This window comes from Podarcis erhardii, assembly GCF_964252035.2.
Source record: "Podarcis erhardii genome assembly, chromosome: 12".
Taxonomy (NCBI): domain Eukaryota; kingdom Metazoa; phylum Chordata; class Lepidosauria; order Squamata; family Lacertidae; genus Podarcis; species Podarcis erhardii.
Genome location: NC_138513.1, coordinates 39,443,136 through 39,465,547, shown reverse-complemented (window position 1 = coordinate 39,465,547; position 22,412 = coordinate 39,443,136). Strand labels below are relative to the sequence as shown.

General features: G+C 44.9%; 3 protein-coding genes across 6 annotated transcripts in view; 2 read left to right on the top strand and 1 right to left on the bottom strand.

Annotated features, from left to right (window-relative positions):
• The window catches only part of ACAD11 (acyl-CoA dehydrogenase family member 11), a 44,326-nt gene extending 34,243 nt beyond the window's left edge, over window positions 1-10,083 (top strand). Inside the window, exons 14-20 of the mRNA XM_081882052.1 lie at window positions 359-425; window positions 3,800-3,885; window positions 4,813-4,884; window positions 5,323-5,477; window positions 7,120-7,236; window positions 8,548-8,657; window positions 9,821-10,083. Of these exons, the coding sequence (XP_081738178.1) occupies window positions 359-425; window positions 3,800-3,885; window positions 4,813-4,884; window positions 5,323-5,477; window positions 7,120-7,236; window positions 8,548-8,657; window positions 9,821-9,935 (722 nt within the window). The 3' untranslated portion in view covers window positions 9,936-10,083. The remainder of the gene's footprint in view (window positions 1-358; window positions 426-3,799; window positions 3,886-4,812; window positions 4,885-5,322; window positions 5,478-7,119; window positions 7,237-8,547; window positions 8,658-9,820) is intronic.
• The window catches only part of NPHP3 (nephrocystin 3), a 235,347-nt gene that overhangs the window by 94,433 nt on the left and 118,502 nt on the right, over window positions 1-22,412 (top strand). The window lies entirely within an intron of this gene.
• Window positions 10,584-22,412, bottom strand: part of DNAJC13 (DnaJ heat shock protein family (Hsp40) member C13) — a 64,839-nt gene continuing 53,010 nt past the window's right edge. For 2 of the 3 annotated variants that reach the window (XM_081881825.1, XM_081881826.1), the window contains 11 exons: window positions 20,595-20,694; window positions 19,779-19,853; window positions 19,512-19,624; window positions 17,494-17,663; window positions 17,135-17,177; window positions 16,535-16,708; window positions 15,257-15,436; window positions 14,280-14,420; window positions 13,069-13,212; window positions 12,758-12,857; window positions 10,584-11,414 (listed from right to left, as the gene is read on the bottom strand). In XM_081881825.1, coding sequence (XP_081737951.1) covers window positions 11,317-11,414; window positions 12,758-12,857; window positions 13,069-13,212; window positions 14,280-14,420; window positions 15,257-15,436; window positions 16,535-16,708; window positions 17,135-17,177; window positions 17,494-17,663; window positions 19,512-19,624; window positions 19,779-19,853; window positions 20,595-20,694 — 1,338 coding nt within the window. In that variant the 3' untranslated portion in view covers window positions 10,584-11,316. Of the gene's footprint in view, window positions 11,415-12,308; window positions 12,425-12,757; window positions 12,858-13,068; window positions 13,213-14,279; window positions 14,421-15,256; window positions 15,437-16,534; window positions 16,709-17,134; window positions 17,178-17,493; window positions 17,664-19,511; window positions 19,625-19,778; window positions 19,854-20,594; window positions 20,695-22,412 lie in introns of all 3 variants that reach the window. The other variant, XR_014161513.1, reaches the window with a different exon arrangement.

Sequence of the window (22,412 nt, the reverse complement as noted above, 5' to 3'; positions counted from 1 at the left end):
CGTTCTTTTGGAAGCCAAACATCCAACAGGGCTTCTGCAGCTTCTGATTGGCTGCAGCAGCTTCCTGCAGCCATTCAGAAGCCGTGCTTTGGTTTTCGAACATTTTAGAAGTCAAACGGACTTCTGGAACTGATTCCGTTCAACTTCCAAGGTACGACTGTACTGTCTGCTCTGACTGGGAGTTGGGTCTCCAGGTTTTTTTTTACCATCAGCTTCTCTTTTTAACTGGGGACAGAATTTGCTTTCAAGTAAATGTGTACCTAAGAATGTCATTTCTTGCTAAATGAGATGGGATTAGTATCACAGCCTTTTATTCCCAATCCTAAAACTGTTCACTGGGAACTTGCCCATTTTTTAGGAGCTGGAAATCCAGACTGCAAGTTTGCTATTGTGATGGCCAGAGATAAAAACACATCTGCATCCAGGTAAGAAGAAAACCATGGTAAAATGTCCAGCCAAGTCTGAAAACTGGTCCATCAAACTTGGTATTGTCTCTGCTAGGAGTTCCCAGACTGTGGTCTGAGAGCTGCGCTGCAACCTGTCTATGGATTTGTGGTTGAAGATGAGAGACAGCACATCCATCACATTAAATATCCATATCGAGTTTGAATTGTATTTGTACTGCTACAGTGGTGCCCCGCAAGACGAACGCCTCGCAAGACGAAAAACCTGCTAGACGAAAGGGTTTTCCGTTTTTCGAGGCGCTTCGCAAGACGAATTTCCCTATGGGCTTGCTTCGCAAGATGAAAACGTCTTGCGAGTTTTTTCCCTCCCCCCCCTTTTCTAAGCCACTAATAGCCGCTAATAGCGCTAATAGCGCTAATCCGCTAATCCGCTAATGGCCGTGCTTCGCAAGACGAACAAACCGCTAGACAAAGAGACTAGCGGAACGGATTATTTTCGTCTTGCGAGGCACCACTGTACTTCCTTATATTCTATTTTTATACAAAAGCAATACCTCCAAATGCAAAACAGATGTTCTTATGAACAGAGGAAGCTCCAGAAGGGCTATGGCATGCAAGAAGAGGCTGTCACCACTGCAAAGTGACCAAGGAGGAGGACCACCTTGTGCCCTTCCTGGCTGGCATGCTGGGGCAGAAGGTGCCTTAGTCAGTCTTACAAAAATGCATGCATGCAGTTGCACAATACCTTGCACGAGCCTTGACCCCCGGCATCCGTGCTCACACTGGCTGAACCTGGACCAGTCAGTAGCTATGGCACTGAACAAGACACCTCACTGCCTTCCCATCCCTGCCATAGAAGGCCCATAGGTTAGGTATGCTTTGCATACTTTGCAAGCCAAGAGGTTCGATCCTTGACATCTCCATAAACTGCTGGAAATCCTGTGGAGCTTTTGCCCATCAGGCGCTGTGGGTTAAACCACAGAGCCTAGGGCTTGCCGATCAGAAGGTCAGCGGTTTGAATCCCTGCCACGGGGTGAGCTCCCGTTGCTCGGTCCCTGCTCCTGCCAACCTAGCAGTTTGAAAACACGTCAAAGTGCAAGTAGATAAATAGGTACCACTCCGGCGGGAAGGTAAACGGCGTTTCCGTGCGCTGCTCTGGTTCGCCAGAAGTGGTTTAGTCCAGCTGTACTCCCGGCTCCCTCGGCCAATGAAGCAAGATGAGCTCTGCAACCCCAGAGTCGTCCGTGACTGGACCTAATGGACAGGGGTCCCTTTACAGACCAGAGAGGGGGAACCTTTTTAAGTCTGAGGGACATATATCCTTCTGGGCCACCCTCAGAAAGGGGCCACACAGCGATAGAGGCGAGAGCAGGCAGAGCAACAAACGTGTGTGTTACCTTTGTGCAGCAGGCAGCACGTTCCCATGCCCCTCTATCCTTGCCAGAGTTCAAGGACACATTCCAGGTAGGCAAAAATAGTGCAAAGCGGGGTTGGTGAGTGGCAGGGCCTCAGGAAAGTTCCAAGGGCCAGATTGAAAGGTCTGAAGGGCCAGATTGAACCTCCAGGTCTGAGCTTCCCTATTCCTTTTTTTTTTTTTTAAATAAATTTTTATTAACCGGCCAATCAAATCAAATTAAATCACATCACATAAATTCCAAATTACAAAGCCGAATTTTAAATTTTTGTTGGGGGGACCCATATTTCAAGATCCGAAGGGGGATTCTGATCATCTTCTTGCTACTGCATTAATGTCCAAATCAATCCAAATCAGTCCAAACAGGATTCATAATTCTATCCAATCTTATCTTGCTGTTTCCACATCACATCTTGTTCATATATTTTCTCTTTCAGGGAAGTCTTTAATCTGTGATATTTTAGTGTATTTTTGGTTTCTATGGAAGCCCCCCAGAGTGGCTGGGGAAACCCAGCCAGATGGGTGGGGTACAAATAAATTATTATTATTATTATTATTATTATTATTATTATTATTATTATTATTATCATCATCTCTTCTGATAGTCTCCTTAAGCCGATAAACACCAATAATAATCCTGTGTGAATTTTTCCGTTCTTCCAATCCTCAAATCGAGATGGTTTCCATATATCATCGCCTTCATAGATAACAGCGCTCTTTCCATCATTAATTACAGAACTGTCATTCTTAAGTCCCACTGAGGAGTTTCACCCACAATATAAAAACAGCTCTATTTCTCTATTTCTCCTCTCAGAATTAAGTCCTCCGACAGAACTTCCCAATATGGCGACGGCATTTTTAACTGCATCATTCCAAAGCTCTTATACATTCCACGCCCTTCTTAAAACATGCTTTGGTTCGAAAGTTTATCTCCACACAGCCTTAAATCCACAGCTTAAGTCCTTAAAATGACATTTCTGACTCATGAGGGGAGGGGATTCTTGTTTAATCACATAAGAAAAGAAAGGAAAGTTTTTTTCCCCTCCCCCATCAGTCATTTGCCACACCGTGTCTTGGCGTATCTTCTCATGATTTAATCTTGTCTTGTTTTATCAGAGATCTCTTCTGTTAGCAGTCTTTTACTCCCCCTCCTTCCTTGAAATATGTGCATTCCTTCATCCAAATTGTTTCTTTTGAAGTTCTTGCAGCTAGTGGCACGGATCAGAGACGGCATCCAGGAGCACTGGAATCCCACAGGAGGGCTTTGTGCCTAGTGCCCCCATCCCCACAAATTCGGGGGTGGTATAGGGCACAGCAGGCAAGGCAGTCCCCCCCCCCCACCATCCTGGGGGGGTGGGTAGGGAGGCTAATTACTCCCATTATAGCCTCCAAATTACCTCGTGTGGGTCAGAGAGATGTTATTGTCAGCCATCTTCCGATGCGCCCCCTAGTGGCCCCCCAAGCTTCCCTATTCCTGGTGTAGACAATACTGGACCAATGGCAGCTTTCTAATTCCATTAATACTCAGCAGTTTCTGTGTCCATTCATACTCAGCTGCTGATCAAGAGGCAGAGGTAATAAAAGTTTAGTTGCCAGGTTTCTAGTTTCAGTGCCTCTCTCTCAGGGCCGGATTTAGGTTTGATGAGGCCCTAAACTACTGAAGGTAATGGAACCCTTTATATGTCCAGCTGTCCTTTGTCAACAACAAATTGTCACTGTTTTTTTGTGTTGAATATATGCTATATGGTAATTTATGGACCTAATAGGTATCTAAAGCCATTTGCACATAACAAAATATGTATTTTATCAAAGTACATCCAGTTTTTTTTCCCTTTAAAATTTTTGGGGCCCCCAAGAGAGTGGGGCCCTAAGCTATAGCTTGTTTAGCTTATACATAAATCAGGTACTGCGCTCTCTCTCTCTCTCATATCTGTTTTTTTTAAAACTCACAGTTAATTTTCAGCACTACTTTTTTATGTAGATATAAACAGCACAGTATGATCATTGTGCCAATGGATACGCCAGGTGTCAAACTTATAAGGCCTCTTTCAGTCTTTGGATACTGGGGTAAGTTGCTTTGCCAGGTACTTACGATCATCATTGTCATCATCAAGCACCTTCCAAGCGCTTGGATTTGGCTCCTAGCTCTCGGTGCCCTAACTGGTCTGAGCTGTTGCTTTAATTCAGGCATAGGCAAACTTGGCCCTCCAGATGTTTTGAGACTACAATCCCATCATCCCTGACTACTGGTCCTGCTAGCTAGGGGCCATGGGAGTTGTAGGCCAAAAACACCTGGAGGGCCGAGTTTGCCTATGCCTGCTTTAATTTAAACCACTAAATAAATGGGTGTCCCTTACTCTCTCGCCCTGATGCTCTGTCGCTGGATTGGAGACACTTAAGACTCACAGAATTGTAGAGTTTGAAGGGACCACAAGGGTCATCAATCCCCTGCAATGCAGGGCTATTTTGCACAGTGTGGGACTCGAACCCACGACCTTTAATTAAGCTCTACTGACTGAGCTATCCCATAGGCCAGGGCTCCCCGTTGCTGTTGGGCTGCTATACTGTGCATACTGGATATAGAAAGGACTGGCACAGATCCTGCAGTTTTAAAATATGTACATACTGTACATACTGGTTGGCGGTTCGAATCCCCGCAACGGGGTGAGCTCCCATTGTTCGGTCCCTGCTCCTGCCCACCTAGCAGTTCGAAAACACATTAAAGTGCAAGTAGATAAATAGGTACCGCTCTGGCGGGAAGGTAAACGGCATTTCCGTGCTCTGCTCTGGTTCACCAGAAGCGGCTTAGTCATGCTGGCCACATGACCTGGAAGCTGTATGCTGGCTCCGTCAGCCAATAAAGCGAGATGAGCGCACAACCCCAGAGTCGGCCACGTCTGGACCTAATGGTCAGGGGTCCCTTTACCTTTACATACTGACGCTAGCGATTTCCCTCAGTTGACACTTGCCTTTGTTCTTTTCACAACTTTATAGATTATTTCCATGGCGGACATTTTGAGGTGCATTTTAACAACGTCCGGGTACCTGCCTCTAATTTAATCCTTGGTGAGTCTCAACATTTCTTTGCTAGAGAAGTTTTTTTATGTTTGATGTTTTCTATTGCTATAAGCCGCCCAGAGTTGGTGGGGAAAACCCAGCCAGATGGGTGGGGTATAAATAATAAAAAGTATTATTATTTATTATTACAGAGCTCTGCAAAACTCTGCTGCAACCTCTTCCCACCTGGTGCCCTGTGTATGTTTTGGGCTCCAACTCTGATCAGCCCCAGCTAGCCTGGGATTGGTGAGAGTTCTCATTCAAAACATCTGGACAAACTGACCTTGTCTATGGTCATTTTTTTTCATGTTCCCATGTATCCCCACTAAAACTTCAGCAGTCTCTCCACTGTTATGTGCTAGCTATGGAACAACACCACATTAGTGGTGCAGATGCAATCTCGTTCCCAGAAAGGCAAAGAACCTTTCTGTCTCTCTCTGAACCCAGGAGAAGGAAGAGGATTTGAAATCGCGCAAGGAAGACTTGGGCCAGGCCGCATACATCATTGCATGCGGTCCATAGGGGCAGCTGAAACTGCTCTGCAGATCCTGTGCAAGCGCTCAGCCCAGAGGGTGGCATTTGGGAAGAAGCTCTACCATCATGTGAGTTGAGTCTCTGCTTCTGTAGGTGTAACTCTTTTCTTAGCTCAAAGGTGTGTCAGATCCAGTGGCAGGAGGTGTAGCTAAGGCTTCAGTAGCACGCTAGGAAGCAGAATGTTTATGTGCTAGACAAGAGACAATTTTGAACTAGATGGACCAGTGGTCTGATGTTGCGCAAGGCGGGTCCCTGTGTTCTCGTGCTGTTCAAAATATCTCATGAAAGGAACCACTGGGCAGCAGGGATTGGGAAAGAATAAAATAAAATTGAGAATACAGGCTTCCTCTCATTTATGCAAGGGTCATGGTGCATGTTACAGGGACACGGGTGGCGCTGTGGTTAAACCACAGAGCCTAGGATTTGCCAATCAGAAGGTCGGTGGTTCGAATCCCCACAACGGGGTGAGTTCCTGTTGCTCGGTCCCTGCTCCTGCCAACTAGCAGTTCGAAAGCATGTCAAAGTGCAAGTAGATAAATAGGTACCACTCTGGCGGGAAGGTAAACGGCGTTTCCATGCACTGCTCTGGTTCACCAGAAGTGGCTTAGTCATGCTGGCCACATGACCCGGAAGCTGTACACCGGCTCCCTCGGCCAATAAAGCGAGAAGAGCGCCGCAACCCCAGAGTCAGCCACAACTGGACCTTTACCTTACATGGTGCATGTCAGCAGAGCATGCATAACACCCCGTTCTGCCCCTGCCTTGCCCTCTTCCGGTGCTGAACATGGCGTTCCAGTTGCGATTGCACATGCATTGAATGCGCACAAAATGGGAGTTGCTTGTAAAGTCTTTCAAAGTCGTTTAGCTCTTATAGTTTCTATCACCATTAGCAAAAATTGCTAGTTTTAGCATGCATCGGTGTACTGAGGTTCACAAGCATGATTCTTCAAATCAGTGACCCAGTGTGATGTAGTGGTTAAGAGCGGTAGACTCGTAATCTGGTGAACCGGGTTCGCGTCTCTGCTCCTCCACATGCAGCTGCTGGGTGACCTTGGGCCAGTCACACTTCTCTGAAGTCTCTCTGCCCCACTCACCTCACAGAGTGTTTGTTGTGGGGGAGGAAGGGAAAGGAGATTGTTAGTCGCTTTGAGACTCCTTCGGGTAGTGATAAAGCGGGATATCAAATCCAAACTCTTCTTCTTCTTCTTCAAATCATCTTCCAACTGGAGGTATGCATTCCGATACAGTGGTGCCTCGCAATACGAAATTAATCCGTTCCGTGAGGCTCTTCGTATAGCGGTTTTTTCGTCTTGCGAAGCAAGCCCATTGACAGCTTAGCGGATTAGCGCTATTAGCGGTTTAGCGGCTTTTAGCAGATCAGCTGATAAGCGGCTTAGGGCTTAGGAAAAGGGGGAAAAAAGGGAAAAAACCCCGCAGGAACTCGCAAGACATTTTCGTCTTGCGAAGCAAGCCCATAGGGAAATTTGTTTTGCGAAGCGCCTCCAAAACGGAAAACCCTTTCGTCTAGCGGGTTTTCCGTCTTGCGAGGCGTTCGTCTTGCGGGGCACCACTATACGGTCCAAAACTGCAGATCTGCATTAAGTATCCACGTTCAAGTAAGACCGCTAGTAGAAGGTGCAGTGAGATTGGTTGCGTTACTTAAGCAGGGTGCTAATTTTCACTTTTCTTTGGTTATCCTTACGACTGCAGGAAGTTGTCGCTCACTGGATTGCTGAATGCCGCATTGCTATCGAACAGGCAAGACTGCTGACGTTGAAAGCAGCCAGCAAAATAGATGCCATGGGCAACAAAGCAGCCAGAAAAGAGGTAACAGGGCAAGTGCTGCAAGCTGGAGAAAATAGCATCTTGTTAGCAGATGTGTCTTAAGTCAAGGGTAACTGGGGTGGGGTCCTCCAGAGGTTGTGGACTACAGCTCCCATCATCTTTGACCTCTGACTATGCTGGCTTGGGGCTTGTGGGAGAGCACTATCTTGGCTTTCCTGACATAGGAAATAGAATTTCACCATCTCTGCCAATAGCAAAAAAATCCATTATTTCATACCTGGACAATCCCACCTGTGTGTACAGTTGTACCTTGAATCCTGAACGCCTTGCAAGTTGAACGTTTTGGCTCCTGAACGCCGCAAACCCGGAAGTGAGTGTTCTGGTTTGCGAACGTTCTTTGGAACACGAATGTCTGCCGCGGCTTCTGATTGGCTGCAGGAACTTCTTGCAGCCAATCAGAAGCCACCCCTTGGTTTCCAAATGTTTTGGAAGTTGAATGGATTTCTGGAACGGATTCCGTTTGACTTCTGAGGTACGACTGTATTTTGGCAAATACAGCAACCCTGTAATTTTTCTTGGCGAACATATCGTGGATTTAGTGCAAGCAGCCTTGGCTCAGGGGCAGAGCATCTATTTTGGATGCAGAAGGTCACCCTGCCTGGAAAGCCCCTGCCAGTCAGTGCAGGAGGACCAATGGTATGACTTGTTCCTACACATGGCAGACCATTCCAATAAGACTTATAGCAATCACCACAGTCTTCCAGCTTTCAAGAAAGCAAACAGAATTTGATCAGGAACTGCATTTTTTGTTTCAATTCAATGCTGTTTCATTACCTTTGTGCCCTTATCTCCAGGGAGCATCCAGTGGGCTTCATGGCTGAGTAGATATTTCAGCTTGGGTCTCCTGATCTGAGTCTGACCCTCTAGCTATGTGCTACAAAGATCGCTTTGGCTATTCTTATTCAACTAGGGCTATCGACAAGTTCAACTGGAAGAACATCAAATTCTCAACAATCAGTGTTCTTGCTTGAGCTGGCTGGATTAGATTGGCTCTGGTTTGGCTCTGTATGATTGTGCCTGCTCTGGATTTTCTCAGAAACAATTTTTAGTAAGCACTCTAGAAATTACAACCTCCCACTACACCAGCAAGCATGCTGCCTTTGTCTATGTTGTCATGCACCCAGAGTTGTCCTGTCTTTTAGGCAAGTTGCAAAACAGCAAACACAAACGCTCACAAATGTGTCCAGTGGCATGGGAGCATCTTTTCCGAATTGCAAGCCTGCTTGTCATCATAGGGTTTTGCTTGTTTGTTCATGAGCAAATCTTTAAAAAAGCTTTTCCTCATGTTTACAGGTTGCAATGATCAAAGTGGTGGCCCCCCGGGCAGTCCTTAAAGTGATTGACTGCGCCATTCAAGTTTGTGGAGGCGCCGGAGTCTCCCAAGACTTTCCACTGGCTGAAATGTAAGTGAAACTTATTCTTAGGAGAGGCTAATATTGTAAGCCAAACACATCCCATGAGCTGTGTGTGGTGGCTCAGCAGAGGCTCAAAGCTCCTCCTTTAGCTGCCAACACACAGGCACCGTGTCAAGCTCCTGCTATGTTTGCACATAAAGCTGAGCCATAGTTTAGTTTAACCATGGTTTGTTCAACAAACCACAAGTTGTCTCGCAGATGAGATAACAAGCCTTGTTTCTCCAAAGCTTGCTCTTGGTTTGGGTCTCAGTTACTTGGAAGCACATGGGGTAAGGTGGAAGAGGTGATCCAACAAACCATGCTTAATCTAAGCTGTTGGGGCTGAATTAAAAAAAATTCCTTTGCTCACATTCTAATCTAAAAAATTTGGATTTTTTTTAAAAGGTCTAGTAGCTGAGCTTAGTTTTATTTAAAGAATGTATCTAGTGCTCTCTTATTCAAGTCGCTCTGAGAGTAATAAAAAATTAAAATTCACAGTACAAGCTTTTGAGCCATAAGCGTTATATGCATTTATGGTCATTTAATCCTGGGAATTTTGCCCTAGCAGAAATCCATGTATAGTACTGATCCCACAACTTTTGCACGGTGGGGTTGGTTGGATTGGACCTACAAAGTCCTTTCCAAAGCCGAATCTGTATATGGCATTATTCTTATAAACTGCTTGGAGGTGTTTTTGTTTTACAGTCAAGCAGTGTAAAAGTGTTTCTTAAATAAAAAAATGATTCTGCTGAAGATGCACATTTTAAAAGCCCCACTGACTGCGCTGCAAGAGCCAAGATGCTCATGAGACTTACAGCGGTCTCCAACTTGTTTGCCTCCAGATGTTCCTGACTACAACTTCCATCAGTTTTGACCAGCATAGTCAGTGGTGAGGGGAGTTGTAGTCTTGCAACATCTGGAGGGCACCAGCTTGGGCTAGAGTATGAAGTCTGTATCATCGAAAGCCGTCCTTGGTATGTTAAGATAAGGTGGAGAGTGATAGAGGATGAGACTTTTGATCTCAGGGTTCATGGGTTTGAGCCTCACAATTCCCTTCTAACTCTACAATTCTATATAATTAGAGGTAGAGACCTAAGGTATAAACTAGCAAGCCTTCCTGTTGTGGTGTTGAAATGGCCAGACCATCTGCAACTGCTCTCTTCCTCCTGCAGGTTTGCCTACATCCGGACGTTACGCATAGCAGACGGGCCTGATGAAGTTCACCTCTCCGTAATTGCAAGACAAGAGCTGCAGGACCAAGCCAAACACCTGAGTGCACATCTGTAATATTTTGCTTGCTTAAAGTCGTGATGGTACCACAATCATTTTAAACCATTTTCTTTCTTTTAGTTATGAAATCTTATGGGGCAGGGGACTGTAGATTTGACACTGTTCTCAATTATGGATATTTCTTAAGTAAACTCACTCTTACTAATTCTACTAGCAACATTCCTTTACTGATCTTTCACTTGATGAATAGTGTTCTTGCGGACAGAATGGCTTCACTCAGAAGCTTACATGTTGGGCCATCTAAACCCAAGGGGGAAGGTCTAGAATAGGCCTGCCATCAGAATTTTGATATATTTCCCTGCAGTTGGTGGGTTGCATAAAATGTAATATTCCTACTCAATTGCACATTGGGTTTTGTCTAAAGCTCCTTCTGTTGTTTTATTCAGCCCCAAGAGATGCATTCCTAGCAGTGTTTCTCAAACTGGAGTCCCCAGCTGCTGTTGGACTACAACTCCCATCCCTAGCTAGCAGGACCAGTGGTCAGGGATGATGGGAATCGTAGTCAAGTAACATCTTGTGGGCCATCTAAGATGCAGGTTTGGTTCTCTTGCCCTCAAAATAAATTTCAGGTACCTCATCCCAGAACCCTCATTTTCTTTCCAGATTTACAAAGGAATAGAACAGCAGAAGTACAAGTCTGTCACATTAACAGTTCAGTTCCCTTTATTTTTTAAAATTTTATGTACATACGAATGATCTGTATAATGTACATTCAATATAGAAAGTTTTATATACTGGATAATGTATAGAACATATCACAATTACACTATGCTTTTCATATATAACATGTTAACGTCATTTTTAAATAGGTTTTTTTTTTGCTGCATTTTAATTTTTCAATTTGGTAAAGCCAGTTATACATACAAATATCTTGTTAGGTCTGGTGAAGGAAATGTTAATGATTGAGGAGAGAGGCAAACACCAAGTCTGTCAAGTTTTGGGAGGATTATCTTGTCCAACTTGGAGAGAGAGGAGTAGGAGGATCAAGTGATTTAGCCCAATTTCTTCGAGACTGCAGTTCAACTTCAGTCATGCTTAGCTCATAAAATACAAAAAACTAGGAAAAAGTGTTTCAATTCACAGTCTTGTAAACAAAAATATAAAGGAACAAAAAATGTGCTTACGTACAGCAAGAAACAAAAACTTCTTGCGTACCCCTTTAGGCTGATCCCCAAAGTACTTTCTTCTTATGTTACAGTGTGATAGAATCATGGAACCTTGTCTTTCCCCCCTAAAAAAAATATATTCATAGAAAAAGGAATAACACTGTCATGAAACTGGAAAGGCAGGCAGAAATCTGTTTCGGTGGACAGGCCAAGGAATGGGGCCTTCCTCACCCCCGCCAGTCTGTTTCGGAGTCTCTTGCATTTCATGTCCTTTAGCTGTGGTCTCCTGCTTCGTGGTCTACTGGAGGGGGGACACTGGGAAGAACCGACGAAGACCTCCCTGCAGTAAGATAGCCAGCAACTCCAGGACCTGTACCAGGGGCGAAAGATGGGAAGGAACAAACAGTTTTCTTTAAAACGCTGCATCATAAACTTGAGTGTTTTCAAAGCTGTAAGTTCTGCTCAGACAAACCAGAGTGATCTGTCTTACCCATGACATTTGTGTCCAGCTTACATTTCTCTAGACTGATACACGTTACTGGAGATCAGATTTCCATATCACCAGTCACTATGTTATCTAGGATTTATGTTTTAACCCAACTGCAATAATATACCCACAAAAATACACACACACACACACACACACACACACACACACACACGTGTACCAGAGGTTTTCAAACTATGGTCCGTCCGCAGAAAGGTTGCAAAACAGACAAGACTAACTGAACTTCACCCTAAACTTGATTTGTTTTTTAGGCTGTTTGGACCAGGGCAGGATGATTAAACTGGCCAATGAGACAGTGGGTCAGTTGTTTTCATAATAAGCTTACTAGCTTTGTCGATTAGAGGTACCTCTCATTCTTGCAACATGGCCCTTGTTCCAACCATGCTAGTGTGGGAGCAAAAAATGTTGCTTGCTTTCATAGTTCTAATATCCATCATATTAGAAAGGCAAGACTAGGCAAGTGTGGATTGTTCTTTTGAGCCATAGAAGAAAATACTAAATGGCCCGTTGAGACTCCTTACAAATTTTCAAGTGGTCTGCGTGGGGGAAGAGTTTGAGAACCCTCAGGCACCTACCATTTGGAACCCTGATGTCACAGGCGCAGGGGTATAAAAATCATGAGTTCCAAAACGTGGCATTGCGCAATGTTCTACGACAGTCACATGTCCGCTACAACTGTATTGCCATGCACCTAAGGAAGCATTTCGTTCTAGGAACTGCGTAGAGGCAGCATGCACTGAGCAAAGTGGTATCTACCTGCTTTTAGAGAGTGCTAGAGAGAGGTTTAGCAAGCTGCCTGCCAAAGTAGATCTAAAGCCCACTTCTGAGATGAAGAGGACTGCTACCAGATAGAAGGGAAGGAGAGGAGATACCTGGGGGAGAAAGAAACCAGACGCAAAGGAAGAACAGACAGCAAAGCACTTGGAAGCAAAAGTGAAGCATCACTCCGTAGTGTCCCCAGGAGGTTTGTAACGGACACATTAATCATTTGCCCCCTTCAAATGTCTACCCTGAATATGTCCAGAATTAAAGCTGAAGTCCAATTGGAGCATCCATTGATCCCCGTGGCCCCTTTTCCAACCTTACCATTCTATGATCAAATTAAGGGGACTGAATTAAGGTGTTATCCCAGAATAAACAAGCCACATGATACACAAAAGAAGGGAAACACAACAGGAAAAGCCTAAATTAGAATGTTTACTGACCAGTGAGGTATCCTGCTGTTTGAGTCTCAGAAATGAACAAGTCATGTTTCTGATCTTTGAAGGCACTCCACACAGAGGAACGAGACAGTATTTCATTCACCTGCAAGAACAACAAAGCCCAGGAAACGTTTCGTTTCATTTCCCCCGCTGTTCTTTATCTATAACTGGCTGCTGTCATTATGAAGTTGACCCTGCCATTAGCAGCAGCTTTTGTAACTGCACAAATCTGGGGCATTTTTGGGGTGGTGGTGGTGAGGGTCAAAATTACAAAATGCAGATACCTCAACTGAAAGGAATTCAGGGTGCTTTACCTGCTCTCCATACTGTAGACTGCGAGACATAGATTTCAAAGCTTTAACGATCTGAGCTTTCGTGGCCGAGGGGCTTTCCAGATTCTCAAGACCGATGCCTTCAAGCAATCGCAGGAGATATGGAACCAACTCTACTTTCAAAGCCTGCAAAACAAGGTTACAGGGTACTTAATGACAGTCCAAGGGCATTCCAAAGCAAGTGCTCCTATCCGTCAGGCAGGTGAGAAAGAACTGATGGACTGCGCCTGCCTCCTAAAATTCTTTGCTCTCCTGCCTGACCAACAACTCAGGTCATCTCAAATATGGCCACCCAAAACCACTGCAAAAATACTAAAGGTTGAATTCGCCACCTTCCCCAACGTTCCAGCAGTAATTCCACATGATTTCATGGTAAAGATAACTCCAGCTCTAATAGACAGATAGGTACAGTCGTACCTTGGCTCCCGAACGCTGCAAACCCAGAATAGCTTGTTCTGGTTTGCAAACGTTCTTTTGGAAGCCGAACGTCGGACGAGGCTTCCACGGCTTCTGATTGGCTGCAGGAGTTTCCTGCAGCCAATCGGAAGCCGCGATTTGGTTTTTGAATGTTTTGGAAGTTGAACGGACCTCTGGAATGGATTCCATTCAACTTCCAAGGTACGACTGTATTACCAAAATCTTCATCAATGACTGAGGAAGTAATGAGTGGCATGTACCATTGGAGTTAGGCTTGCCCTGAGATGCAGGATTATTGCTGTACACAAATGCCTTTTTCTATACCAGATTCCTTTTCTGCACAAGCATGTGCCTCTTGTTTGGCCATTCAATACACACTGCTCCTACTGTAAGGTACTCCAAACAGCAAATGTTAGGAACTCTGCATTTAGTGTTGCACACGGAACCCTGCCAATAACTCAGGGAGATATTTATGGTGTATTACGGATATCAGTATGCATGGCAACATCCCTGTGGTGTGGTCGCTCTTAGAAAATACAGATACATGTGTGAGCGAATGAGCAAGGATGCATGTTAACGCAAGGACATGCCACCCGCAGCTTTGCAAAGCGAGCCTCACTTTTTCTTGTTGCCCTAAGCAACCCACACGCAAGCTGCCACAGGGAAATTCCACCCCACCCCACACAACACCACGAAGCTAGCGTAACAAATTGAATGGACACATATTTAGATTGCTATACAAATGCCTTTAAAGGGCACGGTTCCGGCCTGCTTACTTGGACTACGAGATCATTTTGTTCCTTTTGAAACATTCGATTGAGTGCCTCGCAGGCTACTCCAATCGTATCTGGCCGTTTCTTCATTCCATTCATCACGGGTCCAATGGTCTCTAGCGCTGCCATTGAGCGAACACAAAGCTGTGGAGGGGAAAAGCAGTTTTATTCAGGCTGTTGAAGATTCTCATTTAAAAGATGAGGTTACAAGACCCTGAGAAATGTCTAGCACAGGGGTAGGCAACCTAAGGCCCGGGGGCCGGATGCAGCCCAATCGCCTTCTCAATCCAGCCTGTGGACGGTCCAGGAATCAGCACGTTTTTACATGAGCAGAACGTGTCCTTTTATTTAAAATGCATCTCTGGGTTATTTGTGGGGCATAGGAATTCATTCATTCCCCCCCCCCCATATAGTCCGGCCCCCCACAAGGTCTGAGGGACAGCAGACCGGCCCATGGCTAAAAAAGGTTGCTGACCCCTGGTCTAGCATACCAGCTTGAGTTAACACCCATTTTCCAACCTGGGCTGCAGAAGTAGTAAAGCTAATTAAAGCTAATTGCTGCTAATTTTCCATACTCTGGATTAATTCAAACTATTGCAAACTAGGCAACCAACATATTTTACGTCACCACATCAGGATAGTGTTGGGGTTGCTACATACTGAGAGACTGGAAGCAATAGTTTGCCTGCAATGTAAATAGGTTGAAGCATGTATGGACCTGATCTCTTCAACTGACTGAGTTGACAGTTGTATATACTATGATCCCAGCTGGAGACAATCTAATCTGGGGTGTAATGTGATTTAAATTGAACCCTGTATTATACTATGCCTAGCCAGACTTACCATCCCTGGTACTGATTTCGGGGGGGGGGGGGGAGAGAGATTTGAAATCCAGTCTACAACATCAGAAACATAAAACAAGCACCTGAGATGAAAGTTCTTCCAGCAAACAGTAACACAATAAACCCATATCCTCATACCTCATTATCAGACAGCATGTGTATGACACGCATTGCGCTTTTTGGAATGGCGTTGTTCTTGTGATTCAGGGCCTGGAGAATCTTGGGAAGATGACCAAGAGGGGGGACTTGGTCTGCCAGCTGAGGCTGAGCACTAAAGAGGCACACCGTCGCTGTTGTTAAAGTTTCTAAAGTTTCCCCCTGTTTTGGAACACAAAGCACAGAGCAAGTCAATGAAATTTCCAGCTTCACTATTGAAGTCAGTCAACGAGCAGCCAGTTTACAATCAACCGTTTAATGACACTCAGGAGTCACATGTATGAACATCTTGATTAATTTGTGGGAACATAGGCTTATCTTAAAGGGACACAGGTGGTGCTGTGGTCTAAACCACAAAGCCTAGGGCTTGCCGATCAGAAGGTTGGCGGTTCGAATCCCCGTGACGGGGTGAGCTCCCGTTGCTCGGTCCCAGCTCCTGCCAACCTAGCAGTTCGAAAACAGTTTGAAGTGCAAGTAGATAAATAGGTACCACTCCGACGGGAAGGTAAATGGCGTTTCCGTGCGCTACTCTGGTTCACCAGAAGCAGCTTAGTCATGCTGGCCACATGACCTGGAAGCTGTCTGCGGACAAATGCCAGCTCCCTCGGCCTATAGAGCGAGATGAGCGATTGGACTTAATGGTTAGGGGTACCTTTACTTTTACCTTTACCTTTAGGCTTATCTTGTTAAGAAGCAGAGAATGACAGCCATAACCTGAATACGAATAACCTCTTCAACATACTGAGCAGTTACTGTTTCTTCAGTCAGAATCTTGTATGGGAAAAACCCAAACTGCACACACAGATCTAATGCGTGTGCATAAGCTGTTTTGAACAGCTGCCCGATCACTTATGCAACTGCATGCTGCACAACGGCTTGTGCTAGGATGCATTCATTTAGTGGCCATTCATTCACTGTTCTTCAGACTAAACGAATTGCTCTCCTACTGCCTTTAACCACCATGGGTTTACTGCTGTTATGTGCCAATTATTTCACAGCACAAGCCTAGGCAGGTTTACAGAGTAAGTTTAAAGGCAGGTTTACAGAGTAAGAAACAGAACTAACCGCATCCTTAAAGGTCTTTATTGTAAACTGCTCAGGGCAAGCTATTCATAAATGAAACAAACAGTGGTAGGAAGTAGTAACAATAATAGCAGCAGCAACAACTTTCACTGGACTGGAGCTCGCTTTCACAAATGCAGTTGTGAAATGCACAAATGCAGCTCGCTTTCACAAACGCAACCTATCAACTCCACTTACATGGGGATTGTTTTTCTCCAGGAGTTCAGTGAATTTTTCTAACAGTGCAATGAGAAATTCCCTAGGTTTTCGCAGCACCCAGGCCGGCTGGGCAATAAAGATTCTTAGGAAGACCCCTCCTACAGAAAGTTCACCCTCTGCTTCACCATACACCACAGCAAAGTCCTCAGGCAGCTGGATCAACGAGAAAGGATAAAAAAAAAAAAATGTCACTGAGTCATTTGGTTTATTAGAAAGGGAAGGGGACTAGCAACAAAGCTGTGAGCCCAACTACAATGATAAGGGTCCGTAGCAATGCAGAATACTTTGCAGCAGGGCTGTTGAAGCTGCAGCCACCCAGTGGATGCTGGCCTCCTGCTCCCATAGGACCCAAAGTAGCATGACGTGGTCAGAACAGATGGGAGTTTTAGTGCAGGAACATTCAGAGTTTCATAGGTTGCCCCCCCCCCAAATCCTACTGTGCAGTTTCATGCTATTAGTCATGGTACAGTGAGATAAGACAGAGCAGTAGAGAAAAACAGAAAACGCAAAAGGAATACGAAGGGAAACCACACCCATGCTTTGTCTTAATTTCCCCCTTAACATTTAAATTTTGCTTACCTTCCAGTTCATATCAGGGTTGTCTCTCTGTAGTTTAAAGTGCCTTTAAAAAAAAGTCAGAAAACCCATTAACAAATACTTCTGCAAGCAAGGGCTAAAAATGAATTAAATTCTAAACTCTTCCCTCACCTGAGATTAAAATCAAACTGGCTTATTTGCACTCTAATCGAGTTTAGCAATTTTGATCAATACAGAATATCTGGTTATATTTTTTGCATTACACCACCTGGAATAGACCCTGTACTACAATCCCAGAGGATTCCAAACGGAATCTAATTGTTGGCTTTACAGTTCTGCTACGTTTTACCACGAAACTGACTACAAAAGTACAGCCATTATTCACCACAACTGTAACATACTCTAGCATCATTTCTCGAACAGTTGTAGACACTTTCTCTCTGGAGTTGTCATTCCATATCAACTCTGGATTTTCATGCGTTCCTTCAAAAATGTGAACAGCAGCTTCAGGGTTATCTCTCATGGCATCCATAAAGACACCAGGTAGAAACTTCATTAGGGTAATTCTAACCTAGAAAAGAACACACCAGATTGCAGATTCTGTCACCGCTAACAAAGGTTTCCAGTTAATCAAATGAACAGCTTGTAATACTGACATCTAGCAAAGCACGTGGAAGGAATCTGACTTATCAACAGATAGCAATTCTTAAACCTGTGTGGGGAATGCCTTTGTATGGCTGAATATTGTTTGGATAATGACCTGTCTTGTGAAGAGTCCTTGAGTTACACCCCCTGCCTCGGAATGACATAAACTGAACTTGATGGATGGGCATTGTGAATCCCCATTGTTCAGCCCAGACAGAGAGAACCAGTTCTGACAGCCTTCTGACTCTTTCCTGCTGCAAGGTGACAGGTAACCAGGCAGAGGGCCTTCTTGGTAGTTGCACCCATCCTGTGGAATGCTCTCCCATCAGAAGTCAAGGAAATAAGCAACTATCTGACTTTTAGAAGACATCTGAAAGCAGCTCTGTATAGGGATGATTTTTAATGCTTGATGTCTTACGGTCTTTAATGTTTTAATTCGTTGGGAGCCTCCCAGAGTTGCTGCGGCAACCCAGTCAGATGGACAATATAATATAATAAATATAATATAATATAATATAATATAATATAATATAATATAATATAATATAATATAATATAATATAATATAATATAATATAATATAATATAATATAATATAATATAATTTTAGGTTTCACAATTCATGAAGACTAAGGCTATCAATAAGGGGACGCGGGTGGCGCTGTGGTCTAAACCACAGAGCCTAGGGCTTGCTGATCAGAAGGTCGGCAGTTCGAATCCCTGCGACGGGGTGAGCTCCCGTTGCTTGGTCCCAGCTCCTGCCAACCTAACAATTTGAAAGCATGTCAAAGTGTAAGTAGATAAATAGGTACCGCTCTGGCGGGAAGGTAAACAGCGTTTCGGTGCGCTGCTCTGGTTCGCCAGAAGCAGCTTCGTCATGCTGGCCACATGACCCGGAAGCTGTATGCTGGCTCCCTCATCCAATAAAGCGAGATGAGCGCTGCAACCCCAGATTCGGCCACGATGGGACCTAACGGTCAGGGGTCCCTTTACCTTTACCTAAGGCTATCAATGGCTACTATGCCCACTGTTGGAACCCATTGCAGGGATTCACATTTGGAGAGAATGCTGCTATACACCTGTTTATGATTTCCCACAGGCATGTGGTTGGCCATTGCGAGTATTATATGCTGGGCCAAATGGGCTGCTGGCCTGATCCAGAACGGCTCTTCCTATGTTGCCATGTTTTCCAACCAGCATGTTGCTCTACAAGACTAGTAGCTTGCAGAGAATGAAATGTAAAGCTTGCACCATGTGAGGGCTGTTTATTTGAAGTGATGCACATTGGCTGCATCCAGACAATCAGATCTTGGATTGAGAAGCCAAGCTACAAACAAGCAGACAACCACTTGGCTCTCCCCACCCTTCACGTTAAGTGGAAAAACCAAGGCAGGAAGACATCGCCAATTCCTCTTGCGTCCAAACCAGGAAAACTATGACTAATGGCTTCCAAATAAGGAATGACAGTAAGTCATATTTCAAAGCTGGCTTATGTATCCTGGTTTGCTGGGAAGCTATTAATCATCGTTTGCTAGCTTAGGCGTAATGGGAAGCCATAGTAACAGCAGCTTCGTGGCCTGTTTCCCAGCCCATATGAAGGGATGATAAAGATGAATACGGCCTGTGTAATGTTAACTCCTAGTACAGGGTTGGACAGCATTTTTTATAAGCATGTTGCAAATCAAGTCTAACAGACATTGTGCTATTTAGTGTCAAAAGCATGCTTTTAAAAGGGCCAGTTACAATGCCCAAAAATGAAGCAAAACACACTCACCTTGGGACCAACCAGTTTGTCGGCTGTCATTTTAGCAAAAAGCTCTGCAGTCTGAGATCGAACTTGGGGATGTGTTGAGTTGCAGAACATATCAAGTAAGTAGATTAAAGCACCTAGGAAAGGGCAGAGAAACAGAGGGCCTTATGGCAGGCTATGAATATTCTGATAGATAAAAATAAATGAACTGTTGCCTCTTCCAATCACAGAAAGTTTGAAACATTACTTTTGGATTCTACAAGCAACAAAGAACAACAGCGTTCACTGTACCTTTTGCCATGGCCTCTTTAACTATTTTGGTACTGGATGTCAAAGCATACAGAGTTTCCAGAACAAGCTGCCGACCTGCCAAGAGGAAAAACCGTGAGCGAAACCCAGCTTTTGTGTGTCTCTATTCAGCAAAGATGAAGTAAAAACGCAACAGGGCTTGTTTAGAGTTGGACAATGGGGCCTGCACTATTGCCTAGTTTAGCTGGCCCCTCAGGAAAGAGCTGTTTATGAGGCGAAACAAAAGCCCTCCATGGATTGAGTTCCAAAGTCAGCAAAGGTATTTAAAAAAAATATATCCTATGAAAGATCAGCTTAATTCAAAGAACTAAGCACTAGTAGAATTAAAATATATGCATATTATATATGCATATAAAAAAAATCACATACATATACAATACAATAAAAACATCACAGATCTAGCCTTTCCCTTAAAAGGAAGTCCCTAATAATAGAGAAAGATTGTGGCAAGATGCCTTCATTCACAAAATGGGTTTATCCTGAAAACATACGTTCACTGAGGGTTCTTCTCTAGATCTATTTTGAATGCCAAAGACAACACCCCAAAACAGGCGATTTTACTTCATTAGTGATTTCCTATAATTTCCCCACCAGTTCTGAAGTCAGAGGGCAAGATCTCCAGTTTAGAGAATATTTGTCTCTACACAGCCCTGAGACCTCAATGCCCTTCCCAAGTTGGAACTACAATTCTATATGCATGCTTGTGTGGGAAAAAGTTAATCTTTTTCTTTTGGTATCTAAAGAGTTTTCTAAACATGTATTTTTGTTGCTGAATAAGTAAACTCACGCTCTACGTACTTGAAGGTAGTGAATGCAGGAGGGCTAGTAAGTTGGAAAGAACCATTGCTTCTGCAATATTATTTACACATTCTTGGTTACTAGTCACTATGTTCACCACCTGTGAAAGAAAGAAAGAAAAATAAAATAAAAACTGCTAGACTGGTATGGAAGCAGCTAGTTGTCAATCCTGCTTCCTTCAAGACAAGGATTGTCTACGTATTGATTGGATACATACCGTATTTTTCGCTCTATAGGACGCACTTTTTCCCCTCCAAAAATTAAGGGGAAATGTGTGTGCGTCCTATGGAGCGAATGCAGGCTCCTTGGCTTCAGCGATAGCAATGCTAAGCTTCCGAAGTGCAGAGGGAGCGCTCCCTCTGCGCTCCGGAGGCTTCACGTTGCTTTCACTGAAGCCTGGAGAGTGAGAGGCGTCAGTGCACACCGACCCCTCTCGCTCTCCAGGCTTCAGGGATAGCCGCGTGCAGCCCCTCCGGCAGGAAGAGGCTGCACGCGGCTATGGCTTCTTTAGCCCCGCGCAGCCTCTCCGGGCAGGGAGAAGTTGCGTGGGGCTAAAGAGGAAGCCAAAACAGTGAGCGGGATCCATCCCGCTTGCTGCCTTGGCTTGTGCCATAGCCCCGCACAACCCCTCCGAAAGGGAGAGGTTGCGCAGCCTGTACGCTGCTCTTTGGGGCTGGGGGGGGGGGAATAAGATTTTTTTTCTTGACCCCCCCCCCAAAAAAACTAGGTGCGCCCTATGGTCTGGTGCGCCCTATGGAGCGAAAAATACGGTAAATTCAAGCTTTGCTTCCAAAAAGGCCGCTCTGAATTTGCTGTGAATATTTATAGCCGAAAATGTCTTTCAAAATATTTGACCAAATGCTGTTTTCAAACAACAGGAGTTTTATTTTGCAACAGAAGGAGCACCATCAGGTAAAAGCCGTGACCCTAGTTCTCTATCTCTTCCCAACCCTGCATCGCTGTCGCTACCCATTCAGAGCGAGGTCAATGCAAAGGCTTCGTTTGCCCTTGGCGAGGTAGCCAAATCTGATTTGTGTAACAACAGGTATATGACCTGTGATTATCTGGGATCATGTGGGCTGAAAAAAGACTCCCCGCCCCCCCCCAAATCTGCCTCTTAGCCAGCTTCTTAGAACAGGCAAATAGGTGTGGAAATGTAAGCCTGGGGGGAGTGGATATTGGTGTATAGGGGTGGGCGAGGGAATAACCCTTTTTTAATACTCTGGATAACAGTGGTGGTGCAAAGAGACCAGTCACTTTTGCCAAGGCAACTCGGGCCATTGCTTCTGCCCAACGATGATCCTTCCGGTGAGAAATCAAGACTGCCACTGTCGCCTTTGCAAATAACATTTGGACAAATACTTCAAGAGTCATTGTGCTCTACTGCCTGCTAAATGCACATTCCTTAGTACTATTTGCATAGCTTGTGAACTGAAGATTTAAAGTCATGTACGGTAGCTACCGTATTTTTCGCCCTATAGGACGCACCGTCCCATAAGGCGCACCTAGTTTTTTGGGGGGGAAATAAAGGGGGGGAAATTTATTTTCCCCCCCCCAGGCGCGGGGTTGGGGGAAGCCCAAGCTTCCCCCAACCCCTGTCCCCAGAACAGGCAACTCTCCGCAAGCCGTGGGAGCCCGGCGCTGGGCTCCCGCGCCTTGCGGAGAGCTGCGCGAAGCCTGGAGAGCAAGAGGGGTCGGTGCGCACCGACCCCTCTCGCTCGCCAGGCTTCAGCGAAAGCCTGCATTCGCTCCATAGGACACACACACATTTCCCCTTCGTTTTTGGAGGGGAAAAAGTGCATCCTATAGGGCGAAAAA